The sequence below is a fragment of the Leptonychotes weddellii genome, chromosome 7, assembly GCF_054177405.1.
Source record: "Leptonychotes weddellii isolate Sample4059 chromosome 7, ASM5417740v2, whole genome shotgun sequence".
NCBI lineage: Eukaryota > Metazoa > Chordata > Mammalia > Carnivora > Phocidae > Leptonychotes > Leptonychotes weddellii.
In genome coordinates, this window is record NC_138375.1 from 34,073,576 (window position 1) to 34,095,598 (window position 22,023).

A 22,023-nucleotide genomic window follows, 5' to 3' on the forward strand; every position below is an offset into this window, starting at 1 on the left:
GGGAAGAATGAAGCGGGGGAAATCGGAGGGGTGGACGAACCATGAGAGACGATGGACTCTGAAAAACAAACTGAGGGTTCTAGAGGGGAGGGGGGTGGGAGGATGGGTTGGCCTGGTGGTGGGTATTGAGGAGGGCACGTTCTGCGTGGAGCACTGGGTGTTATGCACAAACAATGAATCATGGAACACTTCATCTAGAACTAATGATGTAATGTATGGGGATTAACAAGAATAAAAAAACAAAAACAAAAACTGAATACTTTCCTCATCTTAGCCTAACACCTATTTTCATCCTCTTTTTTGATCGCTGATAAAGTCATGCACACTCAATTCTTCCTCTACCGCCATATTCAAAAAGAGTAATTTTCCATCCACTCACCTTTTCTTCCATTTTGAGATCTGTACTCATGTTTCTTCCTCACTGCTGGCATAATTCAAAAGAATATATTTGCCCTGGCATAGCACACCAAAGTCACGTCAGCATTTCTGCAATGGCTTGAGTGCAGGACTATGGAGAGGCGTATCATGTGACATTCGGGACAGCTAAATCAACATCTCAGGATTGGAAGGAATATGCCATCAAGACCTAAAAGATACGATTTTTCTTTTTCATACACCATACCAGAATCCAAAGCCAGTGAAACTATATACAGTGCTTCTCATCACTATCACCAATGGTTTGTAGGACTCATAAAAAGGAGGGTGTATAATAAATTCTAAGATGAGGCCAAGAAGATGAAATAGCACATTGTGCCACATTCTGAAGTGAGATATAAAATAATTTGGGTCCTGATATTTAAGTGAAAGTCAGCAGGATGCTAGTTATGGGTAATAATATAATTTCTGATTTAGCGTTACAGTTCAAGATGCAGTGATCTTTCTAGGCTGTTACATGTATCTAGGGAGTAGGGAAAGGATTCTTAAAATATGGCAAAACATCAATTTAGCTACATTCAAGTGAGAGCATACATCTTATAATAATAGTTCAATATTTTTATAACTAGATTGAACACTCTGATAGGAGAGTGGATAGCTACATATTTGTTACATATATGAATCTTATTATTATTACTATATTTTGATAATAAACCCTAACTAGCCACTATGGAAAGAAGTTTACACTTGCTCTTTTACTTTATATTAATTCTTGTAAATTATGATGAGGTGATACTATCTTGTTATACAGTTATGTTAACTTTAATATATCAATATTTACATTTAAATAAAGATGAGCACAATACTGTCAAAGCACAATATTTCATTACAGTAATTCCTTAAGCATTATCGATGACTTTTTCAGATTTTATTTCTTGCTGATATCATGTGATCAGAGATTTCAGAACAGTTAAATGAAAAAGTACAAATTTTAAGTGCACAGCTAAAATAAAATGAGACTGTGCAAAACAGGAGAGGATTTTCTTATGGTATTAATCTGTAGCAACCTAGTTATGTACCATCATATTTGATGGGATTTCTGTTCTCGAAGTTTCGGATTTTGTTCTCTATAGAAACACCTCCGAATATCAATTTTAAGCCTGCTAATTATTTTCTTGGACAGAGGGTGTTATGTGTATAAGAAATAGCATTTCAAACTTTTCTTTATGGCATTAACTTATAACATAAAAATGATGTTACATTAGCATATAATTATAACATATAAATTATATATAAAATGTGCTATACACTTTTGATATCTTTCATATAGATGGGTGTGGAATATATACAATCCATAAACAAAGCCAGTTAAAATAGACCTCTATTACCATTATTATATTTTCACTTAAATTTTTTTTTCTTCTTTTGGATCAAATTTTGTACAGTGGAGGCACTGCAGACATGAGTCAACAATAGACAACTGAGAAAAGATATCAAGGTAATTGTAACGTCTTGGCTGGTGAACTCTTAAATCAACAAAGGAGCCCTCTCTCTGCTAATCAGCCCAGGCGGCTCCCCCGCCTGACAGTAGAGCACCGAAGTGAATCTACGCTGCGGGGTTTCTCTCTTGTTTTCCAATTCAACGTTTGCAACACAAAGTGAATAGAATAAACTTGAAAAAAATGACAACTAATACTTTGGGGTGTCTATATTTTGAGGATGATATTAAGAATTAAACTATTTTTTTAATACTGTGTACTAATAACTATAATGTCATTTCCCGACGCCGCCAACAAGGCGAATGAAGAGGGAATGTTTGTCCTTACAATTTTCTGGAATGTAGGCACTCAGAGAAAGTTGAGCCTCTGGAGATGGCATATTGAGGTGATTTGACAGAGTTTGAAGCAATTAAAATGGTACCTTGATTCTTTCATTTCCACAAGTGTATGCATTTTGGGGAAACCTGGGGTATTGAAGCACGAGCGGAGAAGGAAGGGAGCAACCTAAGACTGAAAGTTTAACCTTCCCAGAGGGTTGCATCTCTGAGGCCACAGCCGGAGGCTGAACTTTCTTTCTCCACTCTTCGCCTTTAGGAGGTTGGAAGGTCCCCCAGCAGACAGCCCCCAGGTGGCACGCAGGGACCCCCTCCTCTTTTAGTGATCGGAGCTGCGGGCGACAGGATTCATTCACCTTTGCTTTCACGTCCCCACCTGGGCCCACCAAAGCGCATCGGAGGCCAACCCGGGCTCTGGTCCCAAACGTGGGTGGCAAGGAAATTCAAACTAAGGAACTGAGTGGCCTCCCCAGGGGCTGCGCTCTCCAACCTAGAAGGAGAGAGGTCTGCATGACGTTGATTTTCTCCTTAAGTCTAGCAGGAGGGCAAGGGGTGTAGATTCAGTTCGATTTTTCCTCCTTTGCCAAAGGGAAGATGGAATCGAAAAATGCCCTTGAGCGCAGAACACTGGGGGGTGGGGGTGAGGGTCCAGCTAGAAGGTTGGTAAATTGGAAATCCTGGAGGGAGGAAACCCAGGGGATCCGGAGGGGGCGGGGGTTGCGTCTCTTTGTTTCACGCTTCTCTTTTCCCGGGACCCGAGCTAGGCTAAATTTCTTGAACATATGTGCTTGAACACAGAAGGGTGTAGGTTCTTGGAAATACCAGAAACTTGATCGCAGGACTCTGAGCCCGAAAAGAACCACAGGACAGGAGTTCCTGGGCCCTCGCTGAGAGGCTACCTGGGGTAGGGAAGTTGACCTCGGCGCCGCGCAACTGCGCGGGTGGGAAGGGTAGGCGTTCTTGACCCTTTCCGGAGCAAGTTATTAACTCAGTTGAGTTGATCAAATGACATTCTTTCTGGAAGGGGTCGTCTCCAGAGCCCCTTTTCTTGGTATTTACCAGGTAGAGTAGCAGGGCAAATCCGTCTCTCAACCTGAAGTCTCAAAGAATTGATGAGTTTTAACAGACTGGATCCGGAGGCGCAGGTAATTCTAAACGCATACAAGCCCAGAGCTCCATCCTCTCATTCACGTCCGCGGAGTCGAAGCAGACGGCCACCTTCAAAATTTTCGCTAAAATCTTCTCTCTCGAACTGATCAGCCACTTACCAAGATTTGAAGATTTTTCTCCAGCCCCGAATCCACCTTCCCTTCCACTCTCAGAATCTACTTGTAGATGCCACCAATGGTTGCCCCTTCCCCTTAAAAACAGCCCCTACCCACACATCTCTCAGCTACACTAAACAGCCCTGACACAGTTTAACCACCAGTTTAAGTCACAGAAAGTAGCTTAACTCTTGATATCACCTCCGCAACCCACCCGAGAACTCCAGCCCAGGACACCTTGCTATGAGGCTGATTTTTGAGCGCTGAATTCTGAGGGTAAGGGAAGGTTATTTGAGGCATCCTAATAGATTTCCGGGCTTCCAATTCCCTCCCCCGCTTGGCTGGTAATTTTCTGCTGCTCCTCCTTCTCCTCCTCCTCCTCCTCTTGACCTCCTCCAAGGTACCTTCGCCTCCCCTCCTCCACTCATTCCCAGTAAACCTCCAGCGGGCGGTGGAAATCAATCCTTTGGCGCTAAACTCAGAGATGTCCGTGGGACAAAATTGTGGTGGGGGAAAGGGTGTCATTTCTTTCAGAAAGAATGTCATTTGATCAACTAGACCGAGTTAACTTGCTCCCGGTTTCCTGAGAGCTCCGGTGGGCCCGTGGGTGTTTTGCTAGCTTCAGTGCAGAAATGTTAGCTTTCAGCCGAATCGTCCAGGACTTGGAAGATAAAGCTTTTTCTCCTCTCCAGACTCCCAGCTACCCCCGCGAGAATCCGATACATTTAATGAAAGCTTTGCGAGATGTAGGTTTCAGTGCGTCCTTGGGCCAGAACCTCGCAGTCAGCATACAACACTCATTGGCTCCAACCTGGGTTCCACGCAGAACAATGGTCCAGTTAAAAATTACCTGTTCCTAGTCATTTACAGTTCCAAAAACAATAAACACCCCCCCCCAAAAAAGGGAAGAAAAAGATTTCACCTGACACTACCAGCCGCTTTTGTGTGATCATAATACTTCCAGAGGCACAATTTTAAATGAAGGGTGCAAATTTCTGTCTTCTATTGGTCGCACTCCTTCCTGCAATCAACAGCGAACCTCGCATTCTCAAGAATGATCTGAGGTTTGTGGCTTCCCCGCTGCCGGGAGCGTGGAATTCTATCTCGGCTGGTAACGGAGCAGCAGACCGCACATGAACGCTGCCTCCCTGGGTTGCCTCTGCCAGTAAAGAATATCGGGAACATTGGTGACAGAAACAGCTACCTGAACCCAGAAACGCAGGCTAACAAGTTCAGCCTGCAGAAGAAGATTCTTGCTAATTCGCCCAGATTGTTCTAACTGGTTAGTAAAGCAATTGACACTCAACAAAACCACATTCACAGCAGGAGTCCCCGTCAATAAAACTAGAATCACAACTGAAGGTTTGTTGTTGTTGTTGTTGTTGTTGTTAACAACTGCCTTTATTATTATCATTGCTTGGTATTTTTTTAATGGACAATTAAAGGAAAGAGAGACAATAATTTCAAACCCAGTGGTACAGAAAGATCTCTTCCCTTCTCCTCTGAAATTAAGAGTGTAGATTCTCTTGATTCATCCTCAGTAAGCCACCACCTAAAAACTGGAAGAGGGGCAAATTGGGTCTAAAAACCTATACCCTCATTCTGGGAGGAATAGAAATGGTTAATCATTACTCTCTTTAAACGCACGTAATTTTATCTGACCCTTGGATGTGATTTAAGATACTGATGGTTATGTAGCCTTTTCTACATGATTAAGACTACACAGAAAAAGTAAAAATGAGAAGGGGAATGGAGTACATATTCATATATTCTATACCTATTTTCTGAGGTGAATATGTTCATTTTGACCTCCAAATTACATGTTTTTTGAATATCAGAAAAAATAAATCCGTCATATATATATATGTGTGTGTGTATATATATATACATATATATATATATATATATATAATTTTTTTTCATGGAAACTGGAAGAACAATTGTTATTCCACTCCTTCAAACCTGATTCTGATGTGGGCTAAAGAGAGCTTCACCTCCCTGGGAATAAGTTCCCAAACAAATTCATAGTTCAGAGAAAGCTGATCAAAACGCCCTTTCCTTCCCAATCTTGGTTAGTGGGGAAGGAGAAAGCTTTTTCCTTTACTGTACATAATTTTCCAAAGAACTGAGCTAAAATTCACTTATATCTGCCAGAACTTGTTGGGGAATAAATATTCTAAATGTGTAATGTCACTTTTCAATTGCAATTAAAACCTATTTAGATTTCTGAAAAGTAGCCTGAGAACATATTCATTCAGGGCTATCTGCATTAAGTTTGATGTGGAATGTTTAAATTTTAAAGCAGAGAAAGAAAGTAACAGCACACAAACACATAGGCTTAAGAGCCCACCAGGAGTTTTAAGTGTAATAGCTGCATTTGGAAGGTGTGTACAAGTGTACGTTGGCAGACGCCACAGACTCAAGAGGAACTTACTTAATCTCAGCATACCTTTTATATTCAAAGACACTGTGAAGTATATTGGGGTGGCCTGGAGGTAATGGGGACTATACTTAGTAACTACCAATATTCTTCTTCTCTCATCAATAGAGGAGCTCACAGAAGGGGATTCACACAACTGCTGTTCTGAAAGATATATTTTTGACCTAACAGAACATGCAAAGGTCAGAATAAGTCCATTTTTGTTAGGAGAGGGGAAAGGGTCTAATCTCCCCTTTGAACACAAGAGGTCGCTCCTGTGATCAAGTACTGGGGGAAATATTGCTAATCACAGTTTGTTGTATTCTATAAAAACATTACACAATTTTTTAACCGATATATTTGATGCATTAAATGCACATGTAGCAATCAGCTAAGGAAAGAGGAGAATAATCTGTGGTCACATTTAAACTTTCAGGTGAAGTGAAAAAAATAATGGCTGGTCCCCTAACTTTGATTCTGATGCAAAATGTATTAGCAGTAGACACAGAACTCAAGAACACATCCATCATGGAACAACATACTGTTGGGTTCCTTCAACTTTCTCCTTTTAACAGGGAGTATCTTCCGCATGATCTTTACCGCTATCAGCTTAGGAACTTACTAAGAAAATAAATACTTGATTACAATAACAGTGTGGGCTGAAAAAAAGGAAAAAAAAAAAAGTGTCTTCACCATTATGATGAAACTGCCCATGAGTGAACGTTTTCCTCCAAGCCACATGCCAGCTTTTCTATTTGGAATTGCTACCATCATCAGAAATAATTCTTTGGAATAGGTTATCAGTTTAGGAAGTTAAAATACCACGCTGTGTATGTGACTGGTTTGAAAGAGAATGGATAGTGAGGGCGCTTTGTGGATCTCAAATATGTCATCAGGCTTCTGCAGCTTCTGTTGTTTAATTCTATGTTATAAAGGTGGCATAATGCAATTTGATTGGTTAAAATCCTCCACTTACTTTCTGGCATTATAGTGGTATCTTTTCTTCTTTTTTTTTTAAACTAGAGTCAACTTGGTTATCTGTAAGGGAAACATGCCCTTATACCAGGAAGACCTGGCTTCGTGTTTTGATTACCAGCAGCAGCTTTGCAAAAGCAGCCTGACAAAAGGCTCCATGCATATAATACGGGAGACTAGAAACTTTAAACAAAACAGATTTTTTAAACAAAAAATTGGATAAATTTATCAACCTATGTCTATTCCAACTTTCAATTTCACACACACACAGATATACTTATAATAAAAATAGAAGGCATGAGATCCAGTTAAAACTCTTCCTTGAGAGAAAACAAAACGAAACAGATACGTGTTCTTGGTAAAGCCCAACTAGGTCAGGAGGAAACTCAAACATCTTAGGTTTTTTTGCACTCTGGAAAAGCATATCCATGCAAACTGAGATACTGAGGCCAGCTGAGAGCTCACAGCTCTTATCAAGGGTTGGATCTGGCGAAAAGTACAAAGAAAGGAGTTTCCTAACACAACTGGGTTTTCTCGCGGCAGCAAGACACCGAAATTAAGCCTTCTACTGCTTGGGTTTGTGGACCTTTTAAGAGAAAACTGGCAGTCACTTTAGATAAGGATTAGCTATTTAGAAGCTTTGGGAGACGTGTGGGTGTTCTTCGTGGACTTTCCCGTGACTTTGTTTTTGGGAGACTGTAAAAGGTGACGGGAACATGTCAGAAATTATTGAAAAAGGTTACCCGCGAGTTGGAGCCAACGTTCGTCTTTCTCCAGTTGTTTCCCGAGAGAAAATTATCAGATAAACAAACCCGGTGAAGTGAAACAGGTATTTCATTGCCTTTCAATATTTGATCCCTCCCTCCTCACGCTCTTAAACTAACACATTTTTTAAAATCTCTAGACTACAGACATGGAGAACTGTCCTTATAATTGCCGAAAACACCACGAGCAAATTGCACACGTTTGCTTAAAAACAAAGGGCAGGACACCAGCAGACAGAGGAACTGGACAGGATATATATTAATCGCTTTACAAACTTCCCGCTACTGGAAGATCATTTCAGTCTTTGGCTTTGGGTTAGTGCGCTTCTAAATTCTAGGGCTAAACTGCAAAAGCAGACCTCAAGGGCTGTTAGAAGAGAGAGGAGTCCGCGGAGTCAACTTAGTTTTACCTGTGTGCTCCCAACCTGATTCTCCGCTAAAGGCAAGAAGCACTCTTTTCCTCCCACCCCAGCTTTTTGGAGATCTGAGGTCGGTGGTGACGGGGTAGTGGGGTAGCAGTAGAGAACAATTCCTGTGGGTTTATTCATCCCATTCCCGGTTCTTCTTCCCCCAGGCAGCTCCCAGCGCGCCAGGCGCAGCCAGTTCGGGAACTCACCCTGCCGGGCAGCCAAGCCAGGCCAGGCCCGGAGCTGAGCGCTAAAGCGCGAGACCAAACCGAGCCAAACGGCCTGTTCCAAGTCGCCCCTTTTCCTAGAGGCCTGGAAGGACCTCGTCATCAGGAAAACCTACCCACCAGCCACTCGCCACCGGCGGCAGAAAAGTGCCCCGCGCGCAACACGGCCAGCCGGACTGCGGGGACCCCAGGAGCGCAGGGCGGAGGAGCAGCGCGACAGGAGGCGAGGGCGCTGACGGCACCGCCGGGAAGGAGCACGGGAGGGGGGGCAGGAGGAGGAGAAGAAGAGGAAGGCCAAAAGCCAGAGCAGCTGGGCAGCCCGAGCTTCGGGAGAGAGCGGCCCGAGCTCAGAGCAAGTTGCCTCGGGAGCCCTAATCCTCTCCCGCGGGCTCGCCGAGCGGTCAGTGGCGCACGGCGGCGGCGAGGCTGAAATATGATAATCAGAACAGCTGCGCCGCGCGCCCCACAGCCAATGGGCGCGGCGCTCGCCTGACGTCCCCGCGCGCTGCGTCAGACCAATGGCGATGGAGCTGAGTTGGAGCTGAGAAGTTTGAGTAAGAGATAAGGAAGAGAGGTGCCGGAGCCGCGCCGAGTCCGCCGCCGCCGCAGCGCCTCTGCTCCGCCAACTCCGCCGGCTTAAATTGGACTCCCAGATCCGCGAGGGCGCGGCGCAGCCGGGCAGCGGTTCTCTCAGCCTTGGCAACCCCAGGGGCCACTATTTCCCACTTAGCCACAGCTCCAGCATCCTCTCTGTGGGCTGTTCACCAACTGTACAACCACCATTTCACTGTGGACATTACTCCCTCTTACAGATATGGGAGACATGGGAGATCCACCAAAAAGTAAGAGGCTATTTTACCTTGTGGGGCTCGGTGTGCTGTACTTGTGCGGGGGTCTCTCTCAGGCACGGGTGCCAAGGGCTCTTCACAGTTGGAGTCATTGCCTGGAGAGAGAAAAGGTGGCTTTTTCTTGTTGCCGCCACGCCTGCATGCTTGCTGTCGGTTCTGATCTTCGGGAAACTGATCGTACCTTGTGTTTGAATTCGCCTGTGTGCCCTCCAAAACCCTAGCCTTCTGGTGCTAAAGCGGTGGTTTCCTCCTCGGGAATCTTGAGCTCTCCGAGGTTATTCCGTTGCAGAGGTCTGCCTGTACATACAATACCCGGAGATGTGAATTAGCATTAGACTTGCAAAAGAGAACGAGTGACAACTGTATTGATGTCTGCTCTTACTAACAATATCCAGTCCTATGTGCTATTTAAGAGCGTGCTTCATGGAAAATATAAGTGTTCACTTAACGCTTCTAGTCAAAACCTTTTCTTTGACTTGACTTATCCATGATCTTTCCCAATGATTACGGCAAAGAGGGAGGAGGGAGGAAAAAGAAATACAAAATGAACGGGTTTGATTGCGTGCTAGGCTTAAAAATGTAGACTGTTCAAATCTGCATTTTACATATATTCCACCTCCTTTTTAAAATGAGTCAAGGTTTTGATGGCACACTTCAATTACCATCCCAAAGTGCAATACTCTTAAAAAAAAAAAAAAAAAGAAAGAAAAGAAGGGGGAAAAAAAAACAACAAAACTCCTAGAGTACGCCCTATAAGAGAACGACACTAAAAGTGTGTTTATCTCTGTAGGAAGTAAACGGTTAGTCAATCATGTATTTATTTTCATTTCAGAAAAACGTCTGATTTCCCTATGTGTTGGTTGCGGCAATCAAATTCACGATCAGTATATTCTGAGGGTTTCTCCAGATTTGGAATGGCATGCGGCATGTTTGAAATGTGCGGAGTGTAATCAGTATTTGGATGAGAGCTGTACGTGCTTTGTTAGAGATGGGAAAACCTACTGTAAAAGAGATTATATCAGGTACGCCATTTATATTGCTTCTTTAATTTTGTGAGATTTCCCAGTCTCTCTCTACTCCTTTTTTTATTACTTGATGTGGCTTTGTCTTTTTGCGAAGTATGCCTTAGTGGAGTCCAGTGTGCAAAAGTTATTCTTTAAGTATGTTATGTAAATTAAACTATTCTGTTTACCTCACTTTTTAGGGGAAAATCCCTGCACAAACTCAATAGTGGTTTTCATAAATTGTGTGGTGTTGAAGCTTGTTTAATTGCTCTTGGAATTTGTGATGCTCAAATTATTTTCTTCTTTCACCCTCCCCCTTCCAAAACAAGCAGAAATTTAAAGATGGATCATTTGGGCTTTAACTTTCTTTTTAAAAGGTTGGTTTTTATTGTATTGTGCAGTGTTTTTCCCTATTCATTTATTTTTATAGTTCAGTGTCTCATGAGTAACAAATTTTGTGGAGATGTCAATGCAATAGGCGAAATAAAAGTTTGACCTAAGGATGTTTAGAAATGCACCTTGAAAGTGCAAGTAGAAATATTGCCCCATTTATTTTTAGGGTAAGAGTCCTTTCTTGGAAAATTTCAAAACCAATCCAAATATTCCCTGCAAAAAAGACCGGAAATTTAATCTTTTTAAATATTAACCCTTTGGTGACATCTGACTATCTTTTCTTTCTTATCTTATCTGAGCTGATGAATTAGACAGAGCAGATCAAATTGCCCATCATCTGTCTACGAACAATTGGTATATTTAGATAATTGAACAGCTTCCTTTCTCACATTAAAATCTGGTAACTGATAAAATGAGCGAATTGCCCATACTGACAAGACTAAAACCACATAGGGGACTTTCTGAGGGTTTTTTTTTTTTCTTTCAGTTATTTTGTGTCTCAACTTTATGCTTCACAAATCTCAAATTTTCTCTACCTGTGTATATATGTGTTTGAAATTTCATTTTCTGCTTTAGGATGTCAGTAGAATTCCTAAAGAAAATTTTATTGTTTTAATAACAAACAGAAGAGATAACACCTTTACCATTATGTTAAATAATATAAAAATATTGTATATTTTTAAAATTTCTCCAGTGGCTATTAACAAGTAATTAGCTTTTGTAAGTTTATAGGATTTCTGGAGCTGAGAACTTATATTAAAGTTTAGTTAAGAATTAAATATGTGGTCACAATTTTTACCTGTTCACTTTGTGTCCAGCACTTTTTCTTATTGTAAAATCATGAAATAGAGAGTATAATCTTGATAAGTAAAACTGAACAGTGTGTCTAAGGGTTTATTAATACTTTGTGGGATGGGGGGTGGGGAGGGAAGGAGAGTGGGAGGAAATAGGGGAAGTGGGGAACGGGAGGAAGGGGGAGGGATTTTCCAAATTGTTTGGTCACAGGCAAGGTAAAGTCCTCATCCTATGAAATGGAAGATCTCACATAGAGTAGGCGGAGGGAAGAAAAACTTTTGAATCTACCTTCTAACCTCTGACAAATGAGCCATTTTCATTGTTTACTTGATTAGTGTGTGAACTCAAGATTCTGGAGAGGGAGAGCTCACTTTGCACCTCTAGGACTATCTTTCCTCCAATGGAGATAGTGTTTTCCTCAACTGCATACAGACCTTCATGTAGCCAATTTCACGTACACATTTATAGAAGGAGCCAATTGCCTTTGCCTTTTCCCCTTTACTCTCTCTCAATTGTGTGTGTGTGTGTGTGTGTGTGTGTGTGTGTGTCCCTTTGAACTCCTTTAGTTGTAAAAGCAGAACAGAGAGACTATTTAGGTCTGAATGCCCTTCTCCCCTTGGGGGAGTGAGGTGCCCTCCTCCCATTATGTGTGGATCTTCCCCCCACCTCCATTCTCTGTTTGTAGGAATGCCCCCACTTCTGTTATTACTGATACATGGAGAGGGGGCCAGGGCAGTGCTGCCTAGGTGGAACCTACAAGGATTGTCACTTGGTAAGGAAAGGTCAGGCGTGAGGAAGACCTTAGAAGTGGGTTTTTTCATTTTTCTGGCTGGTCCTGGTTCTCAAGCAAACAAATAGAAGTAGATGCTTCAGCAGCTTGAAAAAGATTGAGAGAGCAGGAGCAGATTTTAAAGATAATAATAAAAGGAAGAACGGAGAGGAAACTTTCTGTTAACATCTTACCGGAGGAAAAATCTTTAGTTGGGGAAAAACTGCAACATGCTTATTGTGCAGAAGGGAATCTGGAAACCCTCAGAGGTTTCATTTTGTTACTCTGCTTGTGCATCTGTGTATATTTACCAATGAGTGGGGTGACAGTCTCCTCCCCTAACCTCTTTTTCTCTTGGAAGGACTTCTTGTAGCAGTTTTAAAGACATTTCTAGCAGCAGAAATTGGGGGATAGGAAGGCAAAAGTGTGGGGCCAGTGGCTACCAGAGTCCCCCCTGACTCCTTTCTGCCAAAAGCTGCAAGGGTTACCCTGGGGCTGGGCTAGAACAGAGGTCCAGGTTTCCAACATGTCAAACATTTTTACTTTGGGGGTGTTCTGAACTAAGAGCTATGGTTGGAGACACAGAGGTTCATAGGAAAAGAAAAGGGGGGTAAAAGAAAGGGAGGAGAAGTGAGAGAAACTTAATGATTTCTTTCCTCCCATTCCCAGCTGGTCGGCTAATGCTGATTTCAGCGTCCCAGGGCAGTGTGGCCGGGGTCCTCGACGATCTTGGGCCAGGGCGTGCCGGCTTGAAGTGATCCCCTCTTTCTGTGTTTCTCTCCCTGTCCCTGCCCGGCGGCGCGCAGGTTGTACGGGATCAAATGCGCCAAGTGCAGCATCGGCTTCAGCAAGAACGACTTCGTGATGCGCGCCCGCTCCAAGGTGTACCACATCGAGTGTTTCCGCTGCGTGGCCTGCAGCCGTCAGCTCATCCCTGGGGACGAGTTCGCGCTTCGGGAGGACGGGCTCTTCTGCCGTGCGGACCACGACGTGGTGGAGAGGGCCAGCCTGGGCGCCGGTGACCCACTCAGCCCTCTGCACCCGGCGCGGCCGCTGCAAATGGCAGGTACTCCTTGCCAGGAGGGAGGATGGCTGGGGGAGGCTGGCGCTGGGCTAGGCCAGCACCGCCCCAGCCATTGCGTGGGCCACCGCGGCCACCTTGGTAGCCACAGGGCAGTTGCTGAGGCCTCGGCTGGCTGTTAAAGGAGATTTTCTAGGAGCAGTTTGCACTGTACTTCGCTCTTTTGCGCAAGATGCAGTGCACTCACGGTGTCCACAGACTCCCCCCGCCCCCAGCACATCTACACATCTGCGTGTCTAAATATGGGTACACATGAATGTACACTACTTGTGCATACATGTATACACACATCCAGACAGTACTTCCAGTTCACCTTGGCCTCCAAACCCGGGCTTACTGAAAATGGGCTTCAGCTCCCTGCCAGGTATTCTTCCTGCCGCTGCCTAATTAAAGGGGTGGAGCTCCTAGCCCCCAGAGCTTCCTCCTTTAACCCAATGAAGGAAGCTTAGGTGGCCCTAAGTCATTTAGCCTTTCAAATCCTTTTTCCTTACAACTGCCCCACACTCTTAAAACATTTTTAGAATTTATTTTTATCCTTTTGTGAAAGAATGGATGTGAAAAGATACAGTCTTAATAACTGCAGGCCATTGCACAGAGCTGTAATTTAAAACTGTCAACAAGCTAATCTGCAATAATTGCCATTTAAAGGGAGTCTGCCTCTTTAAACCATTCATTCTATGTGATTTGGTGAGAATTTCATCTTCAGGCCTGTCGCTGTAACACTAAATTGACCCAATAGGTTTTGACCTGACCCTAGGGGTCCTGGAAGGTGAAGGATTTGTACCATACATTTCGAGAGCCCTTTCCCCAAGAAGGAGAATAGAAACAGGGCAAGGTTGGCCACGAGGAGGCCTTCCCTTAGAAGGCAGACAATGTTTCCAAACCTTACTTCCCCTCAGGAATAGATCTACCTGGTGCATTTTTAAAGTATCAATTCTTACTAAACACTGAAGGTGAGGAAACACAGATCTGTCCACTCCGCTTTCTCAGAGGCTGTAAGACTTCTATTCTGGGGGATGTGTGACTAGCTTGCACAGAGGCAAAGCCAGAGTGGCAATTTCTGTTCTGTGCAACCTGCGCTCTGCTTGTGGGGAGGAAACACAGAAGAGGTGGAAATATTGGGAGGACGTCAGGAGACAGAACACTTCCCAGCTGTCATTTATCTAGAGCCTGGGCAGCTCAACAGTTTCGGTTTTCTTTTGCATGCGGTCAGCCCATCTCAGGAACAGCCAGGTAGATTTCGTAGTAAGAAAGATCAAGGACTGGAGTTATGGCCAGAATACTGAATTTCTTTAGCCCCTTGACATGCTTGCCCTCTCTGGACTGACGTTCAAGGCTTTCTGACAGAATTCTCTTTGACCTTTGCATTAGAGACCTCCCAGCTGGTACAGTGTCTCTGGCTGACATTGGGGTGTTCTGCATTTCCCCTTGTACCATCTGTGGCCTTTGTCCAAGAGCCTGGAGGTAGTGGGTACTCGTGTAACCTGGGCCCAGTCCGGGTATGAGGACAGGCGGGGAAGGAGGAGAAACAGTGCTGGATGATGCTGCCCCTGAGACCTGGGCCCCTTTGCTAAGGCTGTGTTGACAAGAGCAAGGGTGGAGACTGTGTTCTGGGCCTGAATTACTCAGCTTTGACCTCTCAGATTAGAGAGCCAGATATTATTCTCCCTTTTGCTTCCCTGGTCCCCATCTCTGCTGCCCCTGCTTTGTCTGTCGAGGCTGCAAAGCACTGGCCATTGTCTGGGAGCAGTACGGGAGGGCGAGCTGCCTGGCCCGCGCTCACGGCGCCCCTTGCCTCGCAGCCGAGCCCATCTCTGCCCGACAGCCGGCCCTGCGGCCCCATGTCCACAAGCAGCCCGAGAAGACCACCCGCGTTCGGACAGTGCTGAACGAGAAGCAGCTCCACACCTTGCGGACCTGCTATGCCGCCAACCCCCGGCCAGACGCCCTCATGAAGGAGCAACTGGTGGAGATGACGGGCCTCAGCCCCCGCGTGATCCGGGTCTGGTTTCAAAACAAGCGGTGCAAGGACAAGAAGCGGAGCATCATGATGAAGCAGCTCCAACAGCAGCAGCCCAATGACAAAACTGTGAGTGGCCCTGGGGCCGGTAGGGGACTTGAGGGGGGAACAGAGCAAGCACGCAAGGTGCAAGGGGCTGCCCAGGTTGGCCTGCAAGCGTGTTCCATCCTGCTCCAGGGCAAAAGCCGGCAGCCCCTCACCTCCTCTACCCATGCGGGCAAGGGCCGCCTGCCGAGCCCTGCACCTCCACCTCCAGCCCACGTGGGTGGGCTTGTGCCCTTCATCCTTGCCCCCACTCCGGCACCGGAAGGACTGGGTCACCCCTGCACTACACCGGCAGGGGGCATCAAGGCCTGGCCCCGTTTTGCCAGGGTTCAGGGTGTCAGTTCCTCAGGCACCAGAGTAAGAAACACCTCCTTGCCTCCCTATCTAATTCAGGGGTTGGTGGGTGGGTCACCCTGGCCGTCGACCCCCTGGGTATGCCCTGTGACTCTGGGCAAGGCCTGCCTCAGCACCTTCAGACCGGTGAGGTCCACCAAGGTGACCTGAGAAGACAGGGCACCGTCTGCTCTAGGTCAAGCCCATGCCTCCGGAGATATTACTATACACTGTCATCCCAGGCCCATGGCAACACCCACTCCACAGGATTTCTGGTTGAGTTAAACTAAAGAGGTTCTTTTTTATTTTTTTTTCTTTTTACCGCTTCAGCCCTATTTTTAAATGCCATAAAACCCCCGCTGTCATTAAACTTGGCAGGCCAGCCAAGCCTGAGCCGGGGCACTTTTCAAGTTGGTGAGTGTGTAATAGCACACGATAGCGGCCAGACCCAAATGCTTGGGGGTGGGGGTTGGCGCTGTGAAGAGAAGTGCCTGTAGAAAGTGTAACTGAAACTGCCCAGGAAACCCACCATGTCTGGAGGCTGCAGCTTTCCACCCCTGTGATGCCATAGCCTGTGAAGGCAGATGGGAGGAATTGGGATGAACTGTGAATGTGAAGGGAAAGGAGAAAGTCAGAATAGAATTTAGTTTAATAAGGTCCAAGCAGACCTACTAGTCTCACGCACAGAAGCAGAAAAACAGAATAAAATAAAACAAAACTGAACTCTGGCTAATATCCATACATGCAGCAGATTAACTGAGTCAATAATGGCCACTATATAGATAAGATAATGCCAGGGTATATTTGCTTAGCCTGTGCAGACAATGGAGGGAGGGAGTTTGGTCATTAACATGTTGGGGTTGGGGGGCCCTATTCACAGAATATCCAGGGGATGACAGGAACTCCCATGGTGGCTGCCAGTCCAGAGAGACACGATGGTGGCTTACAGGCAAACCCAGTGGAGGTGCAGAGTTACCAGCCGCCTTGGAAAGTACTGAGTGACTTCGCCTTGCAGAGTGACATAGATCAGCCTGCTTTTCAGCAACTGGTAAGTGTCAGCTCTCAGAGTGAGGAGGCTGAATCTCCAACAAAAAGAAGATTCTGGTTTAACTGTCACACAGTGAAAGATTCAGGCGGGGAGAGCCTGCCTCCCTGGCTCCAGGGTTGGGGAGAGATGAAGAAGCCTTGGTGTAGATGAGGCAAGTGCTCAAGGAAAACAAACTTCTTGTGAGTCTTTTCTGTGAGTTCCTAATTTGACCATACAGGTTGAATTTTCTATCAACTGGGCCTGCTTTGAGGGATAACCTCCAAGGTATCTAAGTACCTAGACATGCATGGGAAGGTGTACAGGGTTGCAAAACCAAACATCTTAGACTTTTAGAGCTGGAAGGGACTTTAGATCAGCAATTAGTAAATTTACTCCCTCCTCAGCTCCTAGAGAATAGTATATTTAAAGACCTAAATCAAGGTGTTTGTATTAATAACCGATGTTGTAAGACATATTCAATGTTATTATCAATGGGCAGCAGGCACCTGTCTGAGCACAATTTTCAAATGTATCAATAGAGAGTTCAGTTATTTAAAGACATGATGGATACCTTTTGTTATTAATATCCCTTTCTGGGACCAACTTAATCTGCAATGCAGGACTACTTTAACATTTGAAGTGTATGAGTTCAGATGTTATACACAGTCACATACTGTGGGGCATGTCTAGCCAAAGGAACATGAGTTCTACCAGTCAGAGAGAGAGCGCATGAACACCTGTTTTAGCATTAATATGTTAACTCACCTTATGCCTACAAAAGGTTTAAGGATCAAGATAAATAGGATTATTAAACATATGTACTTTGTGATATGGCATATATACACATCACTTTTTTTCTTAGTCAACAGTTCTATAGAATCTTGTTCTATAAAACAAGATCTATTCTAAAAACTTGTTCCTTTCTTTGAAAATAAAACTTTAGTTGAGGTTAGCTTTTTACCCTCACACTTACCGGGGGAACATTTTCTTTCTCTGTGGCAACAGTTAGGTAATAGGCCAGAGGCAGTGGTTACAAGGACTTGGCCTAGGTTTACATTTGTAAGTGGGCCAGTCTAGAGGCTGGGCAAATTTGAGAAGTCCCTTGACCTCACCATGGGAAAGTTTAATAGAATAGAAAGGAAGGTAGACTCTGGAATTAGGAAAAAGAACTTATTTTAAAGTGAGGTTAATCTTATGAGTTATTTGAGCAAAACTTGGATCATAGAAGGCAAGTAAGAGGAGGGTTCAGGGCAGCCAAGTGTTTGTACCTTCTAAAACTTTAGTGTTAGATGAGCGCAGTGGGAGGGAAGCCAAGACAGGAGGGGGATGTGGGGGCAGAGTGGAGAAGGAGGTTTCCAACAGCAACACAATACTTTCGGTTTAAAAGAAGGAGCCAGATATTTATAATGCGATGACGTTATAATATATGGGTCTCTTCTCCGAAGGAAGAGCCTGATTTAAAGAGAGAGAGAGAAAGAGAAAGACAGAGGAAGGCCAAAAGGCAGTAGGACCAACAACAAGGAAGAAAGCCCACGCTGTGAACCCTCTGAGGAGTTAATCATTGTTCTGTGGAGCCTCCTCTGAATCTCCTGTCACACGATCTGAGCGTGTGTTATGGATTTTCCAACTCAAGAAGAGAGGCTTTGATGCCTAGAGACTGAGAACTCGCCTGCTCCCAGGGCAGCATGTAGCCAGCAGGATAATTTTATTTCGAGCATGCATGGTAGAGTTGCGATGCCATTTTACAGTGGGAAACACATTTGTTCTTAAATAATTTAATGCAACACAATGTTGGGAATTCAATTTCAGTTAAAACAGAGATCTCTTGAAAGATGGGAAAGCAATAAGATTTCTTCTCAAGTTCTTTTCTTTGTGGGCTTTCTTTAAGCCTGTTAAAATTCAGTTATATATGTAGATATCTTTATCTGCATATCCATCCACGCACGCAAACACTCGCACGTACATATACACATATGACAAGTTTATAATCCTTTTAAGAATACGATCGCAGCCTCCTTTATTCATTTCTCAACCTTCCATGCAGGTGAATTTTTCAGAAGGAGGACCGGGCTCTAATTCCACTGGCAGTGAAGTGGCGTCGATGTCCTCTCAGCTCCCAGATACACCTAACAGCATGGTAGCCAGTCCTATTGAGGCATGAGGAACATTCATTCAGATGTATTTTTTTTTTCCCTGTTGGAGAAAGTGGGAAAGTATAATGTTGAACTCCGAAACAAAAGTATTTAACGACCCAGTCAATGAAAACTGAATCGAGAAATGAATGCTCCATGAAATGCACGAAGTCTGTTTTAATGACAAGGTGATATGGTAGCAACACTGTGAAGACAATCATGGGATTTTACTAGAATTAAACAACAAACAAAACCCAAACCCAACATACGCTATCCAATGACCTTAGGAGTACTGAAAAAAAAAAAAAAAAAGACGTTTTTAAAACGTAGAGGATTTATATTCAAGGATCTCAAAAAAAGCATTTTCATTTCACTGCACATCTAGAGAAAAGCAGAAATAGAGATTTTCTAGTCCATCCTATTCTGAATGGTGCTGTTTCTATATTGGTCATTGCCTTGCCAAATGGGAGCTCCAGCAAATGAGCAGGAAGAGAAACTGGCCTCCTTGGCTGAAAGAGTCCTTTCAGGAAGGTGGAGCTGCGTTGGTTTGCGATGTTTTTAGTTGACTTTAACAAGGGGTTAATTGAAATCCTGGGTCTCTTAGCATGTCCTGTAGCTGGTTTCTTTTTTACTTTTGCCCCTCCCCCTTCTTCTTTCTTTCTTTTTCTTTTTCTTTCTTTCTTTTTTTTTTTTGAGATCCATCCTCTATCAAGAAGTCTGAAGCGACTTTAAAGGTTTTTGAATTCAAATTTAAAAACCAACTTATAAAGCATTGCAACAAGGTTACCTCTATTTTGCCACAAGCGTCTCGGGATTGTGTTTGACTTGTGTCTGTCCACGAACTTTTCCCCCAAAGATGTGTATAGTTATTGGTTAAAATGACTGTTTTCTCTCTCTGGAAATAAAGAGGAAAAAAAAGGAAACTTTTTTTTTGTTTGCTCTTGCATTGCAAAAATTATAAAGTAATTTATTATTTATTGTCGAAAGACTTGCCACTTTTCATGTCATTTGACATTATTTTTTGTTTGCTGAAGTAAAAAAAAAAGATAAAGGTTATACCGTGGTCTTTGAATTATATGTCTAATTCTATGTGTTTTGTCTTTTTTCTTAAATATTATGTGAAATCAAAGCGCCATATGTAGAATTATATCTTCAGGACTATTTCACTAATAAACGTTTGGCATAGATAAATAAATAAATGCAATGATCCAGGGTCCCTCTTTTATATGTTTACAAGTAAGCCATTAAAATGTCTGAAATTAAGGACTGCATGTGAATGGGGTAAACTGACATACAATAGGTATGATATTTTATTGCAAATAGTTAAGGTCGAATTTGCCAGTTTGCATTTTAATAGTCTAATCAAAACTGGTTGGAAGCCTTTGGTTCTCAGCTGTGATGATGTTCCTGTTTTTTTTTGAAAATGAGATGCTATTTCCCCCCCACCCCACCCCGTTCTGTTCCCTACCTCTCCTTCCTCCTGTCTCTTTTCTTGCCCGATCCACCCCACCCCAAATAGGAAGAGGGTCCTGCTTAAGAGGGGTTTTGATTCTGAGTCACTATTTTATTTTCTGGGAGTAAGTGCTTTATACCAAAATCTCCTGCTTAGCATTGTTGAAATGACCTATATTTCAAGTATAAGCTCTTGCTAAATAAGAGAGCCTTTCTGCCTAGTCAGTGAGGTATGACCATTATTTACCAGTGGCGGCTGTCAGCCGATTGGGAAATGCTGCTTTATTTGCGCAGGAAGAGCAGGCCTAGAGGGGAGAGAGTTTTCTCAGCAATTCCCAGACCAGTCAGCGTGTGTCTTTTCTTGTCTCTCTTCCCCACCCCCAATTTGTTTCCAACCCCCTCTTCTTTCCTTTTTCTCCCCCAACTCTAATTCCCCAAACCTTGGAAGGATGTCGGGCTAGGGCAGAGAAGCGCGGCGGAGGCTCCTTTGGAAAAAGCCTTTTCTGGGTTGGGGGCCGGGTCGCGTGCTCTGCAGGCCCCCTCCGCGGTCTGAGTTGCGCTCTAACACTCCCCCCTCAACCCAGTCCCCCCGCCCCCGCATTTAGCAGTAGTTCCTGTGTGAGGGCCAGAACCCAGGGATAGATAAAGGGCCCTGCCCGAAATCAGGCTTCTTGGTGCTTCTTCATTTGCGGGTGTAGAGTTAGGATTTGGGGCTCCGCCCTGTCGCCTTTCCTTTCTCCACCCCAGGATGATACTTTGACTCTTTAGAAACTGGATTCATTTGTATGCTCGAGTGTCATGCCGTTTTAAGTATCTGACAATTCTTAATAAATACGAGAGCTAACGTACCCTAATCGTGTGTCTTGTGGCGCGTGCCCCTTCGGACCCCTGACAGGGGGCAGCGTGGAGGCCCGGCTGGAGACCGGGTGAGCCCCGCGGCTCCCGGGCTCTTCAGTTGCTTTCACCCTCTCCAAACCTGCCGCAAGTCGGGAAACGAGCCTCAATTAGCCTTTTGTTTGGCATCGTTCTACATAACGGGTTAATTACAGGCTCTAACGTGGGGGCAGAGAGAAAACAAACTTTGCATTGAAAATGTTACAGTGCATTAGACATGCCCGTTGATTACTTTGATTGTTGTGTCTAATTCTTCACAGAGGGGTAATAATTTGGCCGGCGGTAATAATGGCTTGTGGTCTTCCGTTGAGAAAAACAGGAGTTATGTCTTATCTTACACAGAGCCTCTTCTGGAAAGATCACTCTCTCTATCATCTATCTATCATCTATCTATCTATCTATTTATCTATCTATCTATCTATCATCTATCTATCTTCTATCTATTTCTATCTCTCCCCTCTCCCGTCTCTCTCTAATGTCTCCCATCAGACTTGGCTCTTTTACCTTTCTGTTCACTATTTCTATTTGCCTGCCTTTTCAGTTTTCCTTTTTCTCCCCATCATACCTGGGATGGCTAACTGATAATTGCAAAGATGGCAGGTCTAACGTGAATATTGGTGTCTGCAAAGTTAGTGACCGCCCAAGCCCTGGTTTGGAAACCATTAAATGCCCTTCCCCAGCCATAGCCTCTGGTGGACTCTGTAGAGGTTAGATGGGAAAATTTTATTTAGGATTTGAATGCAATGGAGGGACTTAAGTGAGGCACACATCTTTGTGATGCTTTCTCATTCTGACATTTATTCCTAAGATTAGGGGGGTGGGGAAGGAGGTGATGTTTTACATATTTAGATGTCAGACTTTTCTGAGGTCCACAGCTTGAATTTAAGTACAGTAATTTGGGAGAGGAGTGATGAACGATTTGGTTTCACTCGCTAGATTCAAGATATTTGTTGCCTGATGGCTG

General features: G+C 44.2%; 1 protein-coding gene across 1 annotated transcript; it reads left to right on the top strand.

Moving 5' to 3' along the window:
- Window positions 1-9,089: 9,089 nt before the first annotated feature.
- Window positions 9,090-19,738, top strand: ISL1 (ISL LIM homeobox 1). Its single transcript, XM_006731663.3, has 6 exons — window positions 9,090-9,108; window positions 9,947-10,136; window positions 12,882-13,141; window positions 14,959-15,245; window positions 16,435-16,602; window positions 18,626-19,738. Exons 1-6 carry the CDS (start codon window positions 9,090-9,092, stop codon window positions 18,740-18,742), a joined length of 1,041 nt encoding a protein of 346 aa, XP_006731726.2. The 3' UTR covers window positions 18,743-19,738.
- Window positions 19,739-22,023: the final 2,285 nt, after the last annotated feature.